Source organism: Lepidochelys kempii, chromosome 1 (genome assembly GCF_965140265.1).
Source record: "Lepidochelys kempii isolate rLepKem1 chromosome 1, rLepKem1.hap2, whole genome shotgun sequence".
NCBI lineage: Eukaryota > Metazoa > Chordata > Testudines > Cheloniidae > Lepidochelys > Lepidochelys kempii.
The window spans coordinates 185,089,804-185,108,677 of record NC_133256.1 but is presented as its reverse complement, the minus strand read 5'-3'; the positions used below and the strand labels follow the sequence as shown (position 1 = coordinate 185,108,677).

Genomic DNA, 18,874 nt, shown 5'->3' with positions numbered 1-18,874 from the left:
TGAGTAGAAAAGGTAGATAAGACACTCCTGTTTACCCTTTCTCATAAAGTTAAGGGGACATTCAAATGCAAATTGAAAGGCAACAAACTTAAAACTGAAAAGAGGAAATAGTTAACATGTGAAACTTATTTTCAGTAATATCTTGTGGTAGCTTAACAGGATTCAAAGGATTAGACGTAGCTATTCATGATCCATAGTTACATTAGACATGAAATGCAGATAGAGGATAAAGCACCTAATGTGTATGACAGCCTGTAATTGACCAAGGTTAGAAGGAAAAACTTGTCAGGTTATTCCATAATTATCCATTCCATAATTATTTGGGCTTCTCACACCCCCCCCGAAGCATCTGATACTTGGCACAGTCCGAAGCCAAATGCTGGACTAGCCGGACATCACATCTGACCCAGCATGATAATTCCTGTGCTAATTGTCTGTTTTCTCTTCTCCCACCCAGCTTTCTGCAAAGGGCGAATTGTGAGGGTGCCCAAAAGCCCACTCATTCGAGTCGAAGGTACAGAGACGGTGATCCCTTGCAATGTTACTGACTATGATGGACCCAGTGAGCAGAACTTTGACTGGGAATTTTCCCAGGGAACTGACTTTGTGCGGATAGTGAGTACCTGGGACTCATCATTCACCTCCCAGCAATACCAGAAGAGGGTTAGCAGCAGGGAAATCGTGCTGAGGCGGAGCAGCAATAATGCTGTGGAACTTCTGATCAGAAGTATCCAGCCAATTGACCAAGGAGAATACAAGTGCATCACCCCCAGCACAGATGCCACTGTTCAGGGAAATTACGATGCTACAGTCCAAGTGAAAGGTATTTCCACAGGGTGAGGGGTGTTTGTAATCAGTACCAGACAAATACGTACTGCTGGGTGTTCTCATCATGTTGCGCATCTATACAGTCCTGAGAATAGGCATAGCCCTGTTTTGTCTAAATTGCTGTTTCCTCTTATCTGTATGTGGTTCCCCCTCCCTCCAGGTCCTTTCCTAAAGCCACCCTTCAAAAATATGCTATTCAAAGGGTGGCAACAGCAGAGGGAAGTAAGATAGAGGTGAAGGAGGAACATTATTGTAAATGGTGCCGAACTTTTTCATATTACCAGCTGCCAAAAACCAATAACACACTAAAGATTGTTTGTTCTTAGAGTCCAGGGTGCTGTAAATTTGCAATTTTTCCCGATTCGTAGATTCCAAGGGACCGTTGTGGCCATCTAGTCTGACCTCCTGTATCAAATGGGCCATAGAACGTCTCCAAAAGAACTCCTAGAGCACAGCTTTTAGAGCAACATCCAATCCTGATTGTAAAATGCTCAGCGGCGGAGAATCCACCGCGACCCGTGGTAAAATATTGGTGGAGGCAGGGAGAATAACTGAGGAGTGGGAGAAGGATGATGTTTTGTAGCTGAGGTACCGTCATCTAGGGGTTTCCCCGTGCGGTAGGAATAGTTTCCCCTTTTTCTAGATAGCATGCTGTGTTCCTTCAGCAGCAGCAGCATCCTGGCGTATCTCCTTTGATGTTAGAAAAGGAGCTTTTTTTGACTTGGTGTTTCTTCTCCGAATACCACAAGAACGGCTAGGCCCTTCCCTGGGGATGTACATTAGGTTGGAATGGTGTTGCCTTGGTCTTGCCCTAGAGAGCAGAACTAGAGGGAAAGGGGTGGTGATAAAATTAAGGACTTCAATCCTGATTCCTAAAGTGGGTGGCTTGCTCTGATAAAATACCTGGGGTTTAATGTGACTTTGTTTTTTGAGGGGGCAGGAAGGTTGTGGGGGAGATGAGTGATTGTCCAAGACCTGCTGTGAGAATTCAGTATAATTGCACAGTTGGGTCAGTCAGCCAACAGCATTTCCCATCCCCTCTCTTTACCGTTTCCATAAACTCACATATATTACTCTGTGTGTTTTATCATGTTTTCTTCTTTAAATAGTGATTGCCGATGGCTTAACTGTGAGTGGAGCCAAAGCTCGGTCCTCGAAACCTCTCAAACTGTCTGAGGGAGACTCATTTGAATTACGCTGCTCAGCTTCCACCACCTCCTCAGAACACACTCACCTGCAAGTTACTTGGGAGCTCAAGAATGGCCCAGCCTGGCAGGAAATCCTCTCTCTGACACACGAGGGCAAGTTCCAGCCCAGCCCGGAGTATGAAGAGCGCTACCTGAGTGGAGATGTGCGCTTGGACACAGTGGCAAATGACATTTACCGACTGTCTGTATCCCAGGCACTGCCTCTGGATGAGGGCCTCTACAGGTGTCTTGTGAGCGAGTGGGTGAAAGGTGCAGATAGTTCCTGGCAGAAGATCCAGGAGAAGAATGTGGAAGTAGCAAGCGTGGTAATCCAACAGACTGGTGAGTTTCAGGTGCATGGGTCTCCTTATGACTTGTAACCATGCCACACCTAAGCCAGGAGAACTTATGAGAGCAGAAGTGAAGCAGGGAAAGCCTGGGTCAGTACTCCTGGGAGAACCTAGATTGCTGCAGGAGGTGATACTGGTGGCTCTCTTCTTTCTGAGTCAGTGCTGGGACAGGGCCTCAGCATAGTGCTGGGGGCGATGTGCTGTTGAGGGCTCTGTCTTCTAAATGAGGTATAAAATCCAGATTCAAATCACTAAGGTATGTCTACACAGCAGTTAAAAACTCGCATCTGGTCTGGGTAAGGTGACTTGGGCTCACCGGGCTGTAAAATTGCTGTGTGGACATTTGGGCTTAGGCTGGAACCTGGGCTCTGGGAGCCTCCCCGCTCTCGGGGTCCCAGACCTCAGGCTCAAATGTCTGCATAGCAATTTCTAGCCATGCATGCTGAGCCCTGTGAGCCTGACTCGAGCCAGCCGTGGCTGTCTTTGTATTCCACTGGAGACGTACCCCTTACGGTCATTTAATTTCCTGTCGCACCTCCCGAGAGCGGGGTTGTTACTGTGTCTTGGTGACATTTCTACTTGGGTACTCGTATTTTTCTGTCCCCGGATTCCTCTCTCCTTTTCCTCTATTTTCTGTCCTCTGGTGTTAAACAGCTGCCTCAGTCCTCCCCAGAGGTGTCTGTGCTTCAGTGGCAGGTGTGTAGTGTTTGCTGTATGTAGCTTTTCAGGGTAAAGACCAATATAATTTCAAAGTATGACTGTTTAGCTCTGCTTGTGTTCATTTTGCTGCCCCCAGCCCATTGGACTGCTTGCTCTGTAATGTTGGCAGCTGTTTAGCAAGGAGTATTTCTGAGCACTGATGTTTAGGCACTGTAAATTACATGTATTTAGGAAACAAAAAGACTCCTGGTGCTGGGTTGAGTATCCAAATATCTCTTTCCCACAGACTTCATGAATAGATACACTGAGCACATAAGTGTGCCAGCCCTGCCAAAGTGTGGGGTTGGGGGAGTTGTAATAGTGCTGATGCATCTTATCATGTAGTTGGTGGAAGAACAGGCATGATGTCCCCTCAGAAATGAGAGTGTGATAGTATTTTAGGAAGTGTGTGTGACAGGCTGACAATATCCTGAATACACCTTATGGAATTAAGACCAACTTTATTGAATGAAGTTAAACCTTATTTAATTGGGTTTGGTGCCTTTGGGGTCTCTTGTATTGAAAATGCAATTGTTCGTGTTACTGTAGAATTGCATGCAACTTTTCTAGGGACTTGTCTAATGTAAACATTGGGAACTTCAAAAGACTTTTTTTTTTTTAGACAATGTGCGTAAAATAGTTTTCCTAGAAAATACGGGCAGGGGGGCGGGCATGGGGAGCGGTGGAGTGAGGAGAATGCAAATTATCCACTTTGTAGCTTCAAAAGGGAGAATTCAACCAGGGGAGGAAAACCCATTGTCCACTAACAGCCTGCTCCTGGAAACTCCAGCTCTAAGACCCCTGAGCTGTATAAAAGATGGACTAAACGTGTTAGGAGGGTCCTGATTGTGAGCTGAAGCTGTGATGAACCTGTGAAATCTGGATGGGGTGTGGAAGGACTACTCTGCTAGAGGCGGCGTTAGGGTTGGGAGATTCTCCGGTGAGCTTACCACTACACATGTAGATTCTTTAGTGTTTTCTCTATAGTGCTTTTTATCTTAAGAATAAAATAGGCTTGCACAGGAAGAACTGTGTAGTCATTTATACCTCTGTTATCAGTCTCTGAAAGGAAAGCAAATAGGTGAGGTTGGGCAGCCTGCTTGTGCTGGGAATAACACAGTGTAGGCAGGGAGCTGGGCCTCCTGGAAATTCCCTGATCAGAAAGAAGTGAGGTGTTTGTCTCCACCCAAGAAAGGCAACAGCTGGGGAGCTGGAAGCCTGAGAGGGGGTGCCCTTGCTGGATTTCTGAGGGGAAATATAGGTGAAGTTCTCCTGAACTGTGACTGTGTGCTCAGGCAGTAGAGGTATCTGCCATGTGAAATCCTTTGCCAGAGAGAGAACCCGGAACTTAGGGTTAGATAGCTAATTTTGGTTGGTGGGGCTTAGTTGTGAGCTCTGCTGGATCAGTCTGCTCCCTCTTCTCTTAGGGTATGTCTGCTAGACAGGAAAGCTCTCAAAGGCTCTCTCCAGAGCCATGGGGTACAGTACTGAGTAAGGGCTCTAATTCTGGCATTGCCTTGTCAAGTCCTTAAATTTCTGAGAAGCTTGCTTATGTAGGTGGGGTTTAATCAGTGATTGAATGAAAGGGGAGGGGGCACTAGGGACCAGCAATGCTGTGCATGATATTTTACTGCATTTTTGCTGATATTTTTTTATTTTGTTATAGGCTTCTAAATTCAGCCTGGTCAATGGCAGCACTAGCCATTTGTCAGGAGCAGGAGGCCTGTCCTAAATTGCATAACGTTGAGTAGATCACATCCTCCTCCTTATATATAAAATGGAGGGTGGTCCGATGTGGCCTGTACATGCTGTATATACCATCATGCAACATGGCCTGACTGCTTGGCTTTGGAGAGCATTTTGTACTGGGTCCTGTAGCCTCTGTAGACTGTACCTCCATATTAAAGACAAAGGTGGATGCAGTGTATTCCAGGCTATTTTGGCCGTCCTGGACACTACAATCTCTTCTGTAAATAAGGAGGTGTGAACCTGCAAAACTGATATAGTACTGTTAATTTGTGCACATAGGCTATGTAACTTCATGAACTTGTTACTGCTAACCTTGTCCTATTGCTACCTTCCATTCTATTGTTTGTCACATTTGCTTGCCTTGTTTTAAATTTGATTCTAAGATCTTGGGCACAGGGACTTGTCTTCTTCCTATGGTTAAGTGCACCATCTAGCATAGTGGGCCTATAATCCTGAATGGGGCATTCAGGCACTTCAGTGATGATAGAACAAAGGAGGCTCAGGAATGTGGGGTGGGGTGAGATTCTTACGAAAGTATCTCTTGGTTTATAAATGTAGTGTTTGAGTGCCCCTGGCTTGTGTGAAGATACTTAAGTTTCTTGGAGGCTCCCTTCACCTTACAGTGGAGTTGTAATGTTAGTCTATTACAACCCTGAATAATTACTGTGAAGGTTTTACTGTCCTCTCTACTCATATCATGATGATCCTAACAGGAAAAACTAATGACCCCTTAGTTGGCTGTGAGGAGGTACTTGGGGCATGTAGGTGACTGCAAGTCTCCTGTATTGTGGTGTCAGCTTGAGCCTTCTCACTTTTCTGTGCTGTCAGATGCAGTGGTAAGCTGTGAGAGGAGTAATTCTTGGTTTTAAAGACAAGGGCTTTGAAAATTGAGAAAAAACACATAGGGCTTGTCTACTCTACCCGCCGGATCGGCAGGCAGCGATCAATCCAGTGGGGGTTGATTTATCGCATCTCGTATAGACGCGATAAATCAACTGCTGAGCGCTCTCCCATCGACTCTGGTACTCCCACCAGAACGAGGAGCGCAAGTGGGAGTTGACGGGGGAGAGTCACCTGTCGACTTACTGCAGTGGAGAAACCGCGGTGGGTAGATCTAAGTATGTCGACTTCAGCTACACTATTTACGTAGCTGAAGTTGTTGGATCTTAGATCAATCCTGCCCAGTAGTGTAGATAAGCCCATAGGTTCTTGCATTTATATAGTACCATTCCCAAGAATCCCTCAATGCTTTACAAGCTGATAGGCAATATGTACAGGAATGAGCATCTAAGCAGAAATCACTTCACCCACCATAAAAATGCCCAACCACCTTCTGAGGTGAGCACATGGTCACTGTTAAGGAACATGTAACAACTCTGCTTGTACAGGGTCTAGTAGAATTGGGCTCTTAATCCTTGATTCGGGTCCTTGGGATCCTTAGGTCCCTTAGAATGCGAATCAGGGATTAGAGCCAGTTCAACCAGACAGTGTACAAACAATAGCTCAAACAGTCCTTGGACCATGTGCATAAACAAATAGACAAATGAAGGAGAGGGGACAGGGTAACAGACACCTGAAAAGTCTTGCAGCAGGAGGTAAACAGCACTTGTTAACAAAGCATAAGGGATGAAAAGTGTGGAAGTCCCTCCTAATACATGCTTTTCATTATTAAAATAGGGCTGTCAAGTGATTAAAAAAATTAATTGTGATTAATCGCAATTAATTGTATGATTAATCACGCTGTTAAACAATAGAATACTATTTATATAAATATTTTTGGATATTTTCCGCATTTTCAAGTATATTAATTTCAATTACAATGCCGAATACAAAGTGTACAGTGCTCACTTTATATTTTTTTATTATAAATATTTTCACTGTAAAAATAAAAAATAGTATTTTTCAATTCACTTACTACAAGTACTGTAGTGCAATCTCTTTATCATGAAAGTTGAACTTACAAATGTAGAATTATGTACAAAAAATAACTGCACTCAAAAACAAAACAATGTAAAACTTTAGAGACCACAAGTCCACTCAGTCCTACTTCTTGTTCAGCCAATCGCTCAGACAAACAAGTTTGTTTACATTTGCAGGAGATAATGCTGCCCGCTTCTTGTTTACAATGTCACCTGAAACAGGCATTTACATGGCATTGTTGTAGCTGGTGTCGCAAGATATTTACGTGCCAGATGTGATAAAGATTCTTAAGTCCCTTAATGCTTCAACCATTATTCCAGAGGACATGCTTCTGCTCGATAATGATCCAAAGCAGTGCAGACCAACGTATATTCATTTTCATTATCTGAGTCAGATGCCACCAGCAGAAGGTTGATTTTTCTTTTTTGGTGGTTCGAGTTCTGTAGTTTTCGCATTGGAGTGTTGCTCTTTTAAGACTTCTGAAAGCATGTTCCACACCTCATCCCTCTTAGATTTTGGAAAGCACTTAAATCTTGGGTCAAGTGTAGTAGCTATCTTTTAGAAATCTCACATTGGTACCTTCTTTCCGTCTTGTCAAATCTGCAATGAAAGTGTTCTTAAAACTGGGCCGTCATCCAAGACTGCTATAACATGAAATATATGGCAGAATGCAGGTAAAACACAGAGTAGGAGATATACAATTCTCCCCCAAGAAGTTCAGTCACAAATTTAATTAACACATTATTTTTTTAATGAGCATCATCAGCATGGAGACATGTCCTCTGGAATGGTGGCCAAAGCATGAAGGGGCATATGAATGTTTAGCATATCTGGCATGTAAATACCTTGCAATGCTGGCTACAAAAGTGCCATGTGAACGTATGTTCTCACTTTTTGGTGACGTAAATAAGAAGCGGGCAGCATTATCTTCTGTAAGTGTAAACAAATTTGTTTGTCTTAGTAATTGGCTGAACAAGAAGTTGGACTGAGTGGACTTGTAGGTGCTAAAGCTTTACATTTTTTTTGTTTTTGAGTGCAGTTATATAACCAAAAAAATCTACCTTTTGTAATTTGCACTATGGTACTTATAAGAGATGAATTGAAAAATACGATTTCTTTTGTTTATAATTTTTACAGTGCAATTATGTATAACAAAAATAATATAAAATGAGTACTGTACACTTTGTATTCTGTATTTGAATATATTTGAATATGTAGAAACATCCAAAATATTAAATACATTTCAATTGGTATTCTATTGTTTAACAGTGCAATTAAAACAGCGATTAATTGCGATTAATTCTTTTGTTAATCATGTGAGTTAACTGCGAGTAATCAACACCCCTAATTTAAATTAAACTAAATTGATGCTGTCATCAGCTGTGCAGCCTACTGATCACAAAGGTCCTCTCTGAATGCTGCCTGTGACCATGTGTTCTGTGAACTGAGTACAACCACTGGCCTGGAGAGGAGCCTGTTAAATGCTCTGAGTAAGTTTCCCAGAGCTGAAGAAGGGGTCTGTGTAGCTTGAAAGCTTGTCTCTCTCTCCAGCAGAAGTTGGTCCAACAAATGATATTCCCTCACCCACCTTGTCTCTCTAATATCCTGGGACTGATATAGTGACAACAACACTGAGTAGCTATTTGCATTGCTGTAAAATCTGTAGTGTATGTTGGACTCTGTAGTATGTGAAGAAGCAGCAGTCTATGGAACTACCATTGCCCTCTGTGCACTTTCATTTCTGGTCTCAGCAACTCCCTTAAGGTGAGTCAGGAGTTCAAGATTTGGCCATGGCTGCTTACATTAAGTCACGCTTAACTTTCTGTAGCTGTTGCTGCTGCTTTTCTTTTATCTTTTCATTTTTATTTATTTATTTATTCATTCATCCTTTTGATCACAGGAGCTCAAAATTGTTTAGACAGAGACCAAATTCAGCTCTGATATAAATGGGTGCACTTCAGTAGGAGTTCTGCCTTCTGTGAATTAGACCCCAAATGTCTCAGCACCACAGTAAGATAAGGAAATATTATCCGCCTTTTCTTTATGGGAAAGCAAGTGCAGAGGTTGTTCCTTGCCTAAAGACACACCGGAAGTCTGTAGCAAAGCTGGGAATAAAAACTCAAGTCTTGATTTCTCCCTCCCTAACTGCTATACACACTCATAGTTTGCAACTTTTATAGATAGGTACAAACCTGTAGTCAAGTCATCGAGCGCTGAAAGCAGAGAGCTGAAGTTACTTAAGAACTTGCAGTACCAGAGCAGTAGGCACTAAATAGTTTGTGACAAACACTTGAATACTTGTCTTGTCTTGTTTTTTAATATTCAAGCTCTGGATGTGCTTATTGCCACAAGCAACATGTCTGTGACTGAAAGGGATTCCCTGGACCTAACCTGCAACATCACAACAGACCGAAGTGGCATCTTCCAAGCTCAGGTGACGTGGTACTTCAGTGAGTCACTTGATGATACCTTGTTGGATGCCCGGGTTTTGTTGAGTGTGGACCGTGATTCTGTGGTCAGCAACTCTCCCCTCATCAGTCTGAGTCACATGGATAGAAATTCCTATCACCTGCTGGTGCGTGATGTGGGTGTGGAAGACTCTGGCTACTATTTCTGCCAAGCATCTGTCTGGGTGCCACAGCACAATGGGAGCTGGCACAAGGTGGTGGAGAAGACCTCTTCACCAGTCAGCGTGGTGGTGACAGCATTAGGTGAGTGGCTCCATCCTGAGGCTCAACAGATAATGAGCCATTCTTTTCCTGTGTTCAATTCCATTATGGAGTATGCAGAGCAAAGACATTACAGGGTCTGTTCTGGGCACCCCTCTATCCTATTGACCACAGATATGGAAAAATGTTCCTACGCCAGAGTCTTTTTATCCATGCCCCTTGCGATACAGATCCATTCACACCCACTCTTCTGGCCTCTGTTGTCATGTATTTTAGGAGATTTGCCAGGAGCCTAAGGGCTTTGTACTACAACCTACAGGAACTGGTGAACTCTGGAGCTTCCACACCTTTAGTAGCCTGATAAGTCCCTATGGGGGCGGTTATCTTTATTCTTTTATGACCGGTTGTTCCATAAGTGTGACTTAGTAATCTGTTCTGTAAAGGTTTTTATACTGCACTCGCTGAATACCTCAATATTAAGACAGATGGTATTTGTTTGCAGGTGACCATTAATGTAAGTTGACCTGGACTAGCGGAATTTTCTATTCACTGTAAATAAGTTTTAAAATTCTAGAAATGAGTGAATTTTTCTAATTTAACCGTACAAATAAACAAATAATTGTCTGTTTGGCTGTACACGGGACTACCAAGCCAGGCAATCTTCGTACAGTAACTTCTCGTGGCTCCACTCACTAACCACAAGTGTCTAATCTAGTCGTAAATTTACTGACCTTATAGTTACTTTTTAGTGGTCTCCCCTATATTTCTTTATTATAGAGACCCTTAATACCATATGACATCAAGGGACTTGTTTTACAAGTCAAAGGTCATGCCATGTGTCACTTAGGAGTAAGTCATGTCTTCCAGTTCATATGGTATGTTAAAAATCCTTGAATTCTTAAGCTACAAAGATCCTGTTTTTATGCAAATATCCTGAGAAGCGAACAGTCACGCTGGAGTGATCCAGAAAACCAAACCTAAGCAGAATTTCTAAAGAGCTGTATTTTTCAGTTTGCCATGACATGTCAGCCTCTCTCAACAAATGATTAAAACAATTTCTTTATTTGACTTCTGCATTTAGGATCTAAATTACTTCTGACAGCATTTCAAACCTGGAGGAAGTGGGGGGGCATTTCTACCTACTCTCTGTGCTAAAATCCAGAAAGTACTGATTATCTTTGAGTTAACTGAGCCTAGTTAATGCCTAGGCTGGTGTGCAAGGTACCCCAGTTCTGCCAGTGCACTCAGTTGTGGCTTGAAGCCTCCTACTATTCCTGTTCAGAGCCATTCCTGATCAGACACTAGCAGTAATGCCAAACTGTGGTGCTGGTCTGAGGATTAGAATGGAGGCCAACAAGCCTAAATTCGGGTCTGAACCCAGGTACTTGGAAGCGAATGACCAAGTCACGAGGTTGACCGTCCCACTGAGACCCCTTTGGGTTACTCTTTATTTCCCATATGCATTGTAGGGAGAATAGACACACTTCTGTCTCCATCTCCAAAACAGTAAATAGCCATTAACATTTTAAAAAATGTTCCCAATATGCTTTAGGAGATGGATGCCATTGCTATCCTGTGCTGGCCCCCGTCTTCCTTTCAAACTATCATCTGGCCATTCCCAACTTCCTGTTACGTTTCTGGGCTTCAAAACCTGGCTGCAGCACGTCACTTTGTCTCTGGTCTGAAGCATTCCTTAGGCTGGTAGAAATTTCCTGTCCTATCTCTCACCGGTTGCCTGAGATACAGGAGTGTATAAATGTTACTCCTCATACGATACTGCTGCCTAGGGCTGGGAGGGAGTGGGAGAAGAGTTCTCAGCATGTGAGGTTCTAAACTGCATCCTAAACTCACCACTAACCCCTTCCTCCTTGATTGAAGTTCAGTGCGAATGTGGTATTAAGTCACTGAACTGTCAGTGAGGCTGTTCGTTGACAGCTGACAGAGTGGAGGAATGAGGCTTATCCAGGGAGCCTTTTATTCCTTTTAAATCCTCTGTCTGAGAGTGTCTGTCAGTGTGATGTGCTTAGCCAGAGTGGTGCTGTCAAAGCCAAAACTCTCCCTAGCATTCCTTCCTCCTCCTCAATAATTATTAATTATTATTATTAATAAATAATTAATACTAATATCAAAGTGATTACCTGAAAACTGTTTGTTTCAGCTCTTTTCTCATCCTGTTCCTGGCCTGAGAAGAACTTCAGCCTTCAAACTCTCCCATGTTTGTACCAAGCTGCTAAAGCAGTCACAGGACACAACCTTCTGTAGCTACCACTCTTGAATCATAACCCCTCTGGCTTTGGAGGGGTCAGATTACTGCAGTATGGTTTAAGTAACTTGTCCTTCAGTTTCAAGTCTTGAAGATTATTGCTGTGTGTAAACGGGATGTGAGGAGTGGTATAGTTGTCTAGGATCTGTGGGGATTTAGTTCTCTCAAGGATCGCGGTGTTGAGTCTCATGGCCTCCCACACAGACCCTGTTGTTTGAAAGTGGAACCAGAATTCTGTGCATTTTTTTTTTAAGGCCTTGTTTATACTGGGAATTTTAGGGAAATTTCCCACTGTTACTGGTGCTAGCAACCATGGAAGCAGTAGTGTAAACTAGCTTCTTTCATTTTTACCCTGGTCATCTAATCCTGTAAAAACCAATGATTAAAACAACTGATGTCTAGTCTACACTAGTGCTCCCATGGTTACTAGCGCTGATGAAACTGCACCAGAGATAGCAACTACGGGAGATTCCCTTAAACTTTCCAGTGTAGATGTAGCCAGATTAAGTGGAATTGTACTATCAAATGCACCCGAAGAGAAAAGGCGCTAGGGCTTACCTCCTCACGTTTCCGCTAATCTAGTGCAGAGGTGGGCAAACTACGGCCTGCGGGCCACATCGGGCCCACTGGACCCTCCTGCCTGGCCCCTGAGCTCCTGGCCCAGGAGGCTCACCCCCGGCCCCTCCTTTGCTGTTCCCCCTTCCCTGCAGCCTCCGCTCACTGTGCCGCTGGCGCAATGCTCTGGGCTGGGGGCTGCGAGCTCCTTGGGCAGCGCAACTGCAGAGCCCGGCCTGACTCAGTGCTCTGTGCTGCGCAGTGTGCGGCTGGCTCCAGCCGGGCGGCACGGCTGTAGCTCCGCCAGCCACCGGCGCTCCAGGTAGCACGGTAAGGGGGCAGGGAGTATGCGGCGGGGGGGAGATGGACAGAGGGTGGGGCGGTCAGAGGGTGGGGAACGGCTGGGTAGAATGGGGGCAGTCAGGAAGAGGGAAGGGTTGGATGGGGCGGCAGGGGGCAGTCAGGGGTAGGGGTCCGGGGGGGGTTGTCAGGAAGGAGAGGAGGGGTTGGATGGGGTGGCAGGGGGCAGTGTGGGGGTTCTGGGGGCGGTCAGGGGACAGGGAGCAGGGGGGTGGGGGGTGAATGGGGCAGGGATCCTAGAGGGGTGGGCCGTCAGGGAATTGGGGGCTTGGATGGGGCAGGAGTCCGCGGGGGGGGTCCATCGGGGATGAGAAGAGGTGGCGGGGGGGAATAGGGGGTGGAAGCCGGGCCACGCTTGGCTGTTTGGGGAGGCACAGCCTCCCCTAACCGGCCCTCCATACAATTTCCAAAACCTGATGCAGCCCTCAGGCCAAAAAGTTTGCTCGCTCCTGTTCTAGTGCCATATTTGAGAGATGGCTACATTTTAGACTTGCATTTCCTTCTTTGTCCCAGTTATAGACAATTACTGTTTCTGAGATTAATACATCAACCACAAGATAAAGGAATAAAGAATAAATTTGTTGAAAACAAAAACAAAATGTTGGGATATTTAGTCAGAAAACAGTAGGAAGTTGTTTTTCAAGTAACATTAAAAAAAGTAATTCAGGAAAAATAAGTCTTATCATTGGTAGAAAAGCACTTATTTCCATAACTAAAATTCAGTGTTGAGAGATTCTTACCATAGTAGCTCAGTTCACAAGCCTGTAGTCTGCTGTCTCTGTAATCTAGTCGAGAACAAAGTCATGCACCCTTGACTCCTCCTTTCCTGGGTCAGGACAACCAGCTATTCCACCTTCGATTCAGCTGCTCAGCTCTTAAACTATGAACCTTGAGAGATTCCAGCTCCATACAGGTCATACCACTTCACAATTCAAACTCAAAATTGCTTTTGGTACGTGCATCCTTGGTTGTCATGTTAACCAGCTAAACATTCTAGGATGCTTGCTGGAGTTAACCTTGACAAGGTGATGGTATGGGGGATCTGTGGGGCATGGGACTGTAAGTGGGAAGTGGTGATTTCTGGGGATGGCCTTTTTATCCTGGAGAGGGAGAGGAGATGGGGTGTCATTTACTAGAGTCTCAACTGATCAGTTTGCAACTTGAGAATGAAGAGTCCCAAGTCATACATTCATCCTGAACTCTCTGAGGAAACACAAAAGGTGATTTAAAATCTGAGACTGAAACTTGCACACTTGGATGTCGGAGAACAGGCCAGGGAAGGAAACATTATTTCTCAGAGGCCACATCACCTTGAGAGGCTTTGGACCTGATTTTCTGAAGTACTGGACTCTGGCAACTCCCGCTAAAGTCCATGAGAGCTGAAAATCAAGCTCAACGAGTAAGTTGGATGCCTAAAATAAAAGGCCACTTATGAAAATTTTGACCTCTGGGACTTGCTGATGGTCTCACAAATCTATGGCAGAGCCTGAGTCCAGGTTCCCAGTCCCTTGATTTTACAAGTCTTCTATATTTAGCCCACATGCTTTTTCTGTGTCGTGTTTGATAGCTCCAGATCTCAGGACGGCACTTGGTTTTCACTGTTACCTGGGTGTTTGCTTTTTACTTGCTACTTTTAACATGTTCTCTTGGCTTTCTTCCCGCTTTTCCAATTCCCTTGCAGAGCTGGACTACCAGATAGTTCTGAATGCTTCTAAAACGCCTAAATTTTCAGACGACCCCACAGAATTGGAGTGCAGGATTGTGAATGCGCAGAACACAGAAGCAAACGTACGTTTTACCGTCTCTTGGTATTACAGAATGCGCCTGCGCAATGACGCTGTTGTGACGGATGAACTTCTTGCCACTATGGATGCAGACTGGACGTTGCTGGTTGGGGATAAGAGCAGACAGAGGACCCAGAATGGGGAAATAATTTTCTCTAAACAGGCCATGGGTACTTTCAGTTTACGAATCCAATGGACCTCTGAAGCAGACCGAGGGGATTATTACTGTGTCGTCTCTGCCTGGAGCAAGCACCACAACAACAGCTGGGTAAAGAGCAAGGATGTGACGTCCGCACTGGTCAGTGTTTTCTGGGCTACCCAAGGTAGGTACTTCACACTTACTGGTTTAAATCTCTTGCTGCTGATAGCTGCTGATTTCACAGCTTTCTCTTACGTAGCCCCTCTCAGCCAGAAGCATTCCAGTGGGCTTTGGAAGCTCGCTCGCTCTCTCTCTCTCTCTCTCTCTCTCTCTCTCTATATATATATATAATATAAAATATTGGATTTGTTTAATCCACTACAGAATTGTAGCCCCTTCTGAAGTGAAAGGTAGCAACTACTTAATGGTACTAACAGTATCATGCAATGTTTTGGAAAGGAAGTGAAGAATAACCGTGTATCCATCAAACTGCAGTGGGAATTTAGGGAGGCAGAATGTAACTTTCAGAACTGGAATCAGGCCAGGGTGCTGAGGTTATTGTGCCTTCTATTAAGAAAAATGTCATGGTACACAAAGCCCAAGCGGTCAGGATCTCTGTCTCCCATGTAAGGATTTTTCCAGGATGCATCTCGTTGCCAACAAGTGGGACATTCTCTCTGCCTCTGTAATGCCTTTACTGTTAAGCAGGTAACCTGTGCTTGGTACTTTGTAAGGCCCAAAATGAAGACAGTCCATGCCTGGACAAGCCTACAACCCAGAAGCTATAGTCTTCTCCCTCCCATCCTTTCTTTACCTGTAGGTGCTGGCTTTAAGAAGGCGCCACAGAGAAACTTGCAGGCATGCAAGGAATTGGCTTTTGAAAAATTAATGGCCAAGTGTGAGAGCCATACAGTGCTGAAATCCCATTTAGAGCTGGTTTGCTGGAAAGAGCAAGACTTCGACCGTTCATCACCCCATCTACGCAGGGGCTAAAAAAAATTACCTCAACCAATTCTAAAAACTAGTTTAAAATGGATTCAGGCTGACTCTGTCTAGCTGGGTACTTTTGGGTCGCTCCAAAATATGTTTAAAACAGAGTTTAACAGTGTTACAATTTAGATGTAGGGTCACTGAATGGGGGATTAGACTAGAACATAGCATTTAGGCAAAAGGCTTTATAAACTTTCTCTTTGTTTAATGTGTGCATCTTCCAAAATATATTTGTTTAAACAGTCTGATCCCCTCCACCCTTGGTTGACAAAGCCATGTCTAAAACCCAGCTAGCTTGAACCAGTGTAAAACTGCTCAGGTCACAGCCTCAGCCTAGAGAGGGACCAAAGGGAATCCCTACAGTAATTCAGCTCCAGCAAAGAGAAGATCTGTAAGAATCATGCATAACTTCAAAGCACGATTTGTAACTTGGCCTGGGAATGGAGAGGTTTAATCCCTGCAAGATCAAATGAGTTACTATGTTTCTCTGAAGTTTGCTTCTCCAGCAGTGATGTGATCTCATTCATAGGAAAGACCTCACATGGCAGTCAGTCCAATCACTAATATGGCTGGCACTTGCTCTGATCACAAGCAGGTGCAAACAGAATTACCAAGCACCATGTTAATGGAAACATCTGATGAAGATGGAAACATCTGCTTTTGTGATACAAGGGATGTTGCTGTATGCCACAACATGCAGCGTGCATGTGTGCATGTATAACGGTCTTCCGTTCAGCTGGGGCAACGTGGAGCTATGAGATGTCTTTGCCCATGTTAATTTCTGTGGAAAAAATTGTGACAGGTGTAAATATTCCTGATTCTGGTACTCTTCCAAAATTTCTGCTTGTTTCCACAGTATTCACTGATGGGCTACAATATTTACACTTGCACAAGTGCCCGAGGGTTTTCTGAAAAAGACATTTACTGGAAAGAAGTGGAGCACTTGCTGACATGAAAGGCAACTCTGCATGCACGCGCACACGCGCACACACACACGCACACACACACACAAAAAACACCTTTGTGATGAGAAACTTGGTGTGAACATATTAGGACTGACTTACTCCATCTCCACTTATTTTTCAGCAATTTGACTAAAACCTTCTTATCCTTCTCCCCCACCCAGTCAGTTTTGCAAGTGGCAAGGTTCTCCCCTCCTCTTTACCCCAAAGCTCCAGGACCTGGTGTGCACCAACATTGTCGCCAGCAGCCATGAAAGAGTTAAGCTGCCACATGCTTTTCTGTTCCTTGTGATGATTGGTTTAACAAGAATCTTTGGTGATTTTGAGTTCCTGGCTGCTCCCAAGCCTAATAAAAAGAACGCAGCCTGCTTCCTGTGTGCTTGTCTAAGGAGAGAAGCTTTTGCATGTCCCCTTCGAAGCCAAAAGTTGGCCTGTTCTAAATACAGCTTGTGCCTACACTGCGTTTTTTCTGAGATTCTCTCACGGTTAGCAATGCCACACTGGTGTTAGTGCAACATTGAGAGAATTTGAGAAAAACCACAGTTTAGGCAAGGCCAGCGTCCAACCATGCTTTACAGAAAGGAGGGAAGACTTTGTACTGCATTCATTGATCTGTTGGGATACATAGGTGTTCAGTTTCTTGCTTGAAATGTAAAAGCCACATGTAGAGATTGAGGAGTCGTCTTTTGGCTTGTATTATGCGGTAACTGTATTGTTTGTCCATTAATTTGAGATTGTTAATCTATTTTGTTCGTTCTCAGGAGACCGATATAGCTTAAAGGCTTTTCTGCTTGCTCAGCTTTGCAAATACAGCTAGTCATTAAGATATGTCGTGACTGGTTTCTGACGTAGTCTGTGTAAAGTTCTTCTGTTTGTTTTTGAAGGCATCTTGGCTAGATCTAACTTTGCTTCACTTTTGTTTATTTTTTTTACTTCAACACCAAACATAACTCTTGTGTAAAAAAAAAAAAAAAAAAAAAATAAGTGCTACTAATGGTACCTGAGGTTATTTAATATCAAAGAAATCTGACCGTCTGATTTACTACTTTCATCACTGATGCTTGCATATAAAACAAAGTTGTCTGCTTGCGTAGAGATTCCATGCTGGTCTGGGTCTCATGCCTGACCCAGTGCTGTTGCATTTGGGTTTGCAGCACTGTCTGGGAATGTTCATATAAGAGAAAACTTCTCCTTTCAATTATATTGTTCTTTAGACATCCACACATTTTTCAAACGCTATCAGGCTTTGTAAAACTCTCCATTTCTTATACAGTATCTAAATATTTGGCCTAAAGTTAGTTTAGTTTCGTTTGGCCTGAAGTCCCATGTAGCGATTACCCTGGTTTACATTGTGCGCAGAAGCTGCATGATTCTTGTGCTTCAGAAATAACTGAAAATAGAAGTGAAAAGAAATTGTGACCCTTTTTCACAACTCTTCTTGACCCTTGCTAGTGTAGGACAGATTCATGAGAATTAAGAGTTGATACTCTTCACTTGGAGACTCTGCATTGGAGATGCTGGTATAGTGATTTCCCTTACTCTTAAACTTCCAATTTGCCTTAAATAAGAGTACCTTGGTGTTTGCAGCACTACCAGCAGGGGATAGTGCAGATATTGAGGTAGTGTTACTTAAGGTAACTGTATTAAATGCCGATCCTGTCAGAATATCTGTTCTAGCCACAATTTCCCTTTTTTCTGTTTTGTCAGGGTGGGAATTGGTGGAAAAGTGCATTTCCCCCCATTTGTTTCTAAACTCTTCCTCCGTTATAACCATCTCTTTTTTTCAGTGATTTGTCATGGCCACGTTTTGAATTGGTGATTTTCTTTGAAAACTTGTCTTCAGTCATTACCCAGAAGTATATTCTGTACTGATTGCTAAGGCCTTGAAAAAGTGTACATTAAATAGTAGGAGCAACAGAGGAATACTGTAACTTATAGAATTGAAACAGCCAGTCATACAAGTCAGGAAGTACTGCAAGACCAAAAGGAATAATTTGGCCAGGATTTCTTTTGTCTTTGGCCTTGGTCTATTTGGAGTAACACCCAGACTAACGGTAAGCTGGGGGTGTATTCTTGTGGTTTCCTTCCGGGATCTTATCTGTTTTGTTTTTTTTCTGCTGCCAACATTGTCCCCTTTTGTATATGTAGGTATTGGGTGGATTTCTGTTGCACTTTTGACCCTTTTTATTAATTGGAGGTTCCAGGAGTCTGTCTCCGAAGATGACTTTGTGGGACTACTGCAGATGGGAGGAGATGCATACCCTAGAAGGATTCAGGTTACATTCTTTGAGGAAAGCGCCTCTTTTTTTAACCTTTCTGGCCAGTCTTTCTTTAAAGGTTAATAAGTTGCACTGTTGCTTAGTATTAGGAAATGTGAAGAAACGTTTTCCCCATTTCATTCTTTACTTAACTTCTGAAG

The 18,874-nt window shown here is 43.7% G+C and overlaps 1 protein-coding gene across 2 annotated transcripts in view; it reads left to right on the top strand.

Annotated features, from left to right (window-relative positions):
• PTGFRN (prostaglandin F2 receptor inhibitor) overlaps positions 1-18,874 on the top strand; it is a 100,534-nt gene that overhangs the window by 41,897 nt on the left and 39,763 nt on the right. For both annotated transcript variants that reach the window (XM_073304637.1, XM_073304627.1), the window contains exons 2-5: positions 458-823; positions 1,938-2,357; positions 9,061-9,444; positions 14,262-14,687. In XM_073304637.1, the coding sequence (XP_073160738.1) occupies positions 458-823; positions 1,938-2,357; positions 9,061-9,444; positions 14,262-14,687 (1,596 nt within the window). The remainder of the gene's footprint in view (positions 1-457; positions 824-1,937; positions 2,358-9,060; positions 9,445-14,261; positions 14,688-18,874) is intronic.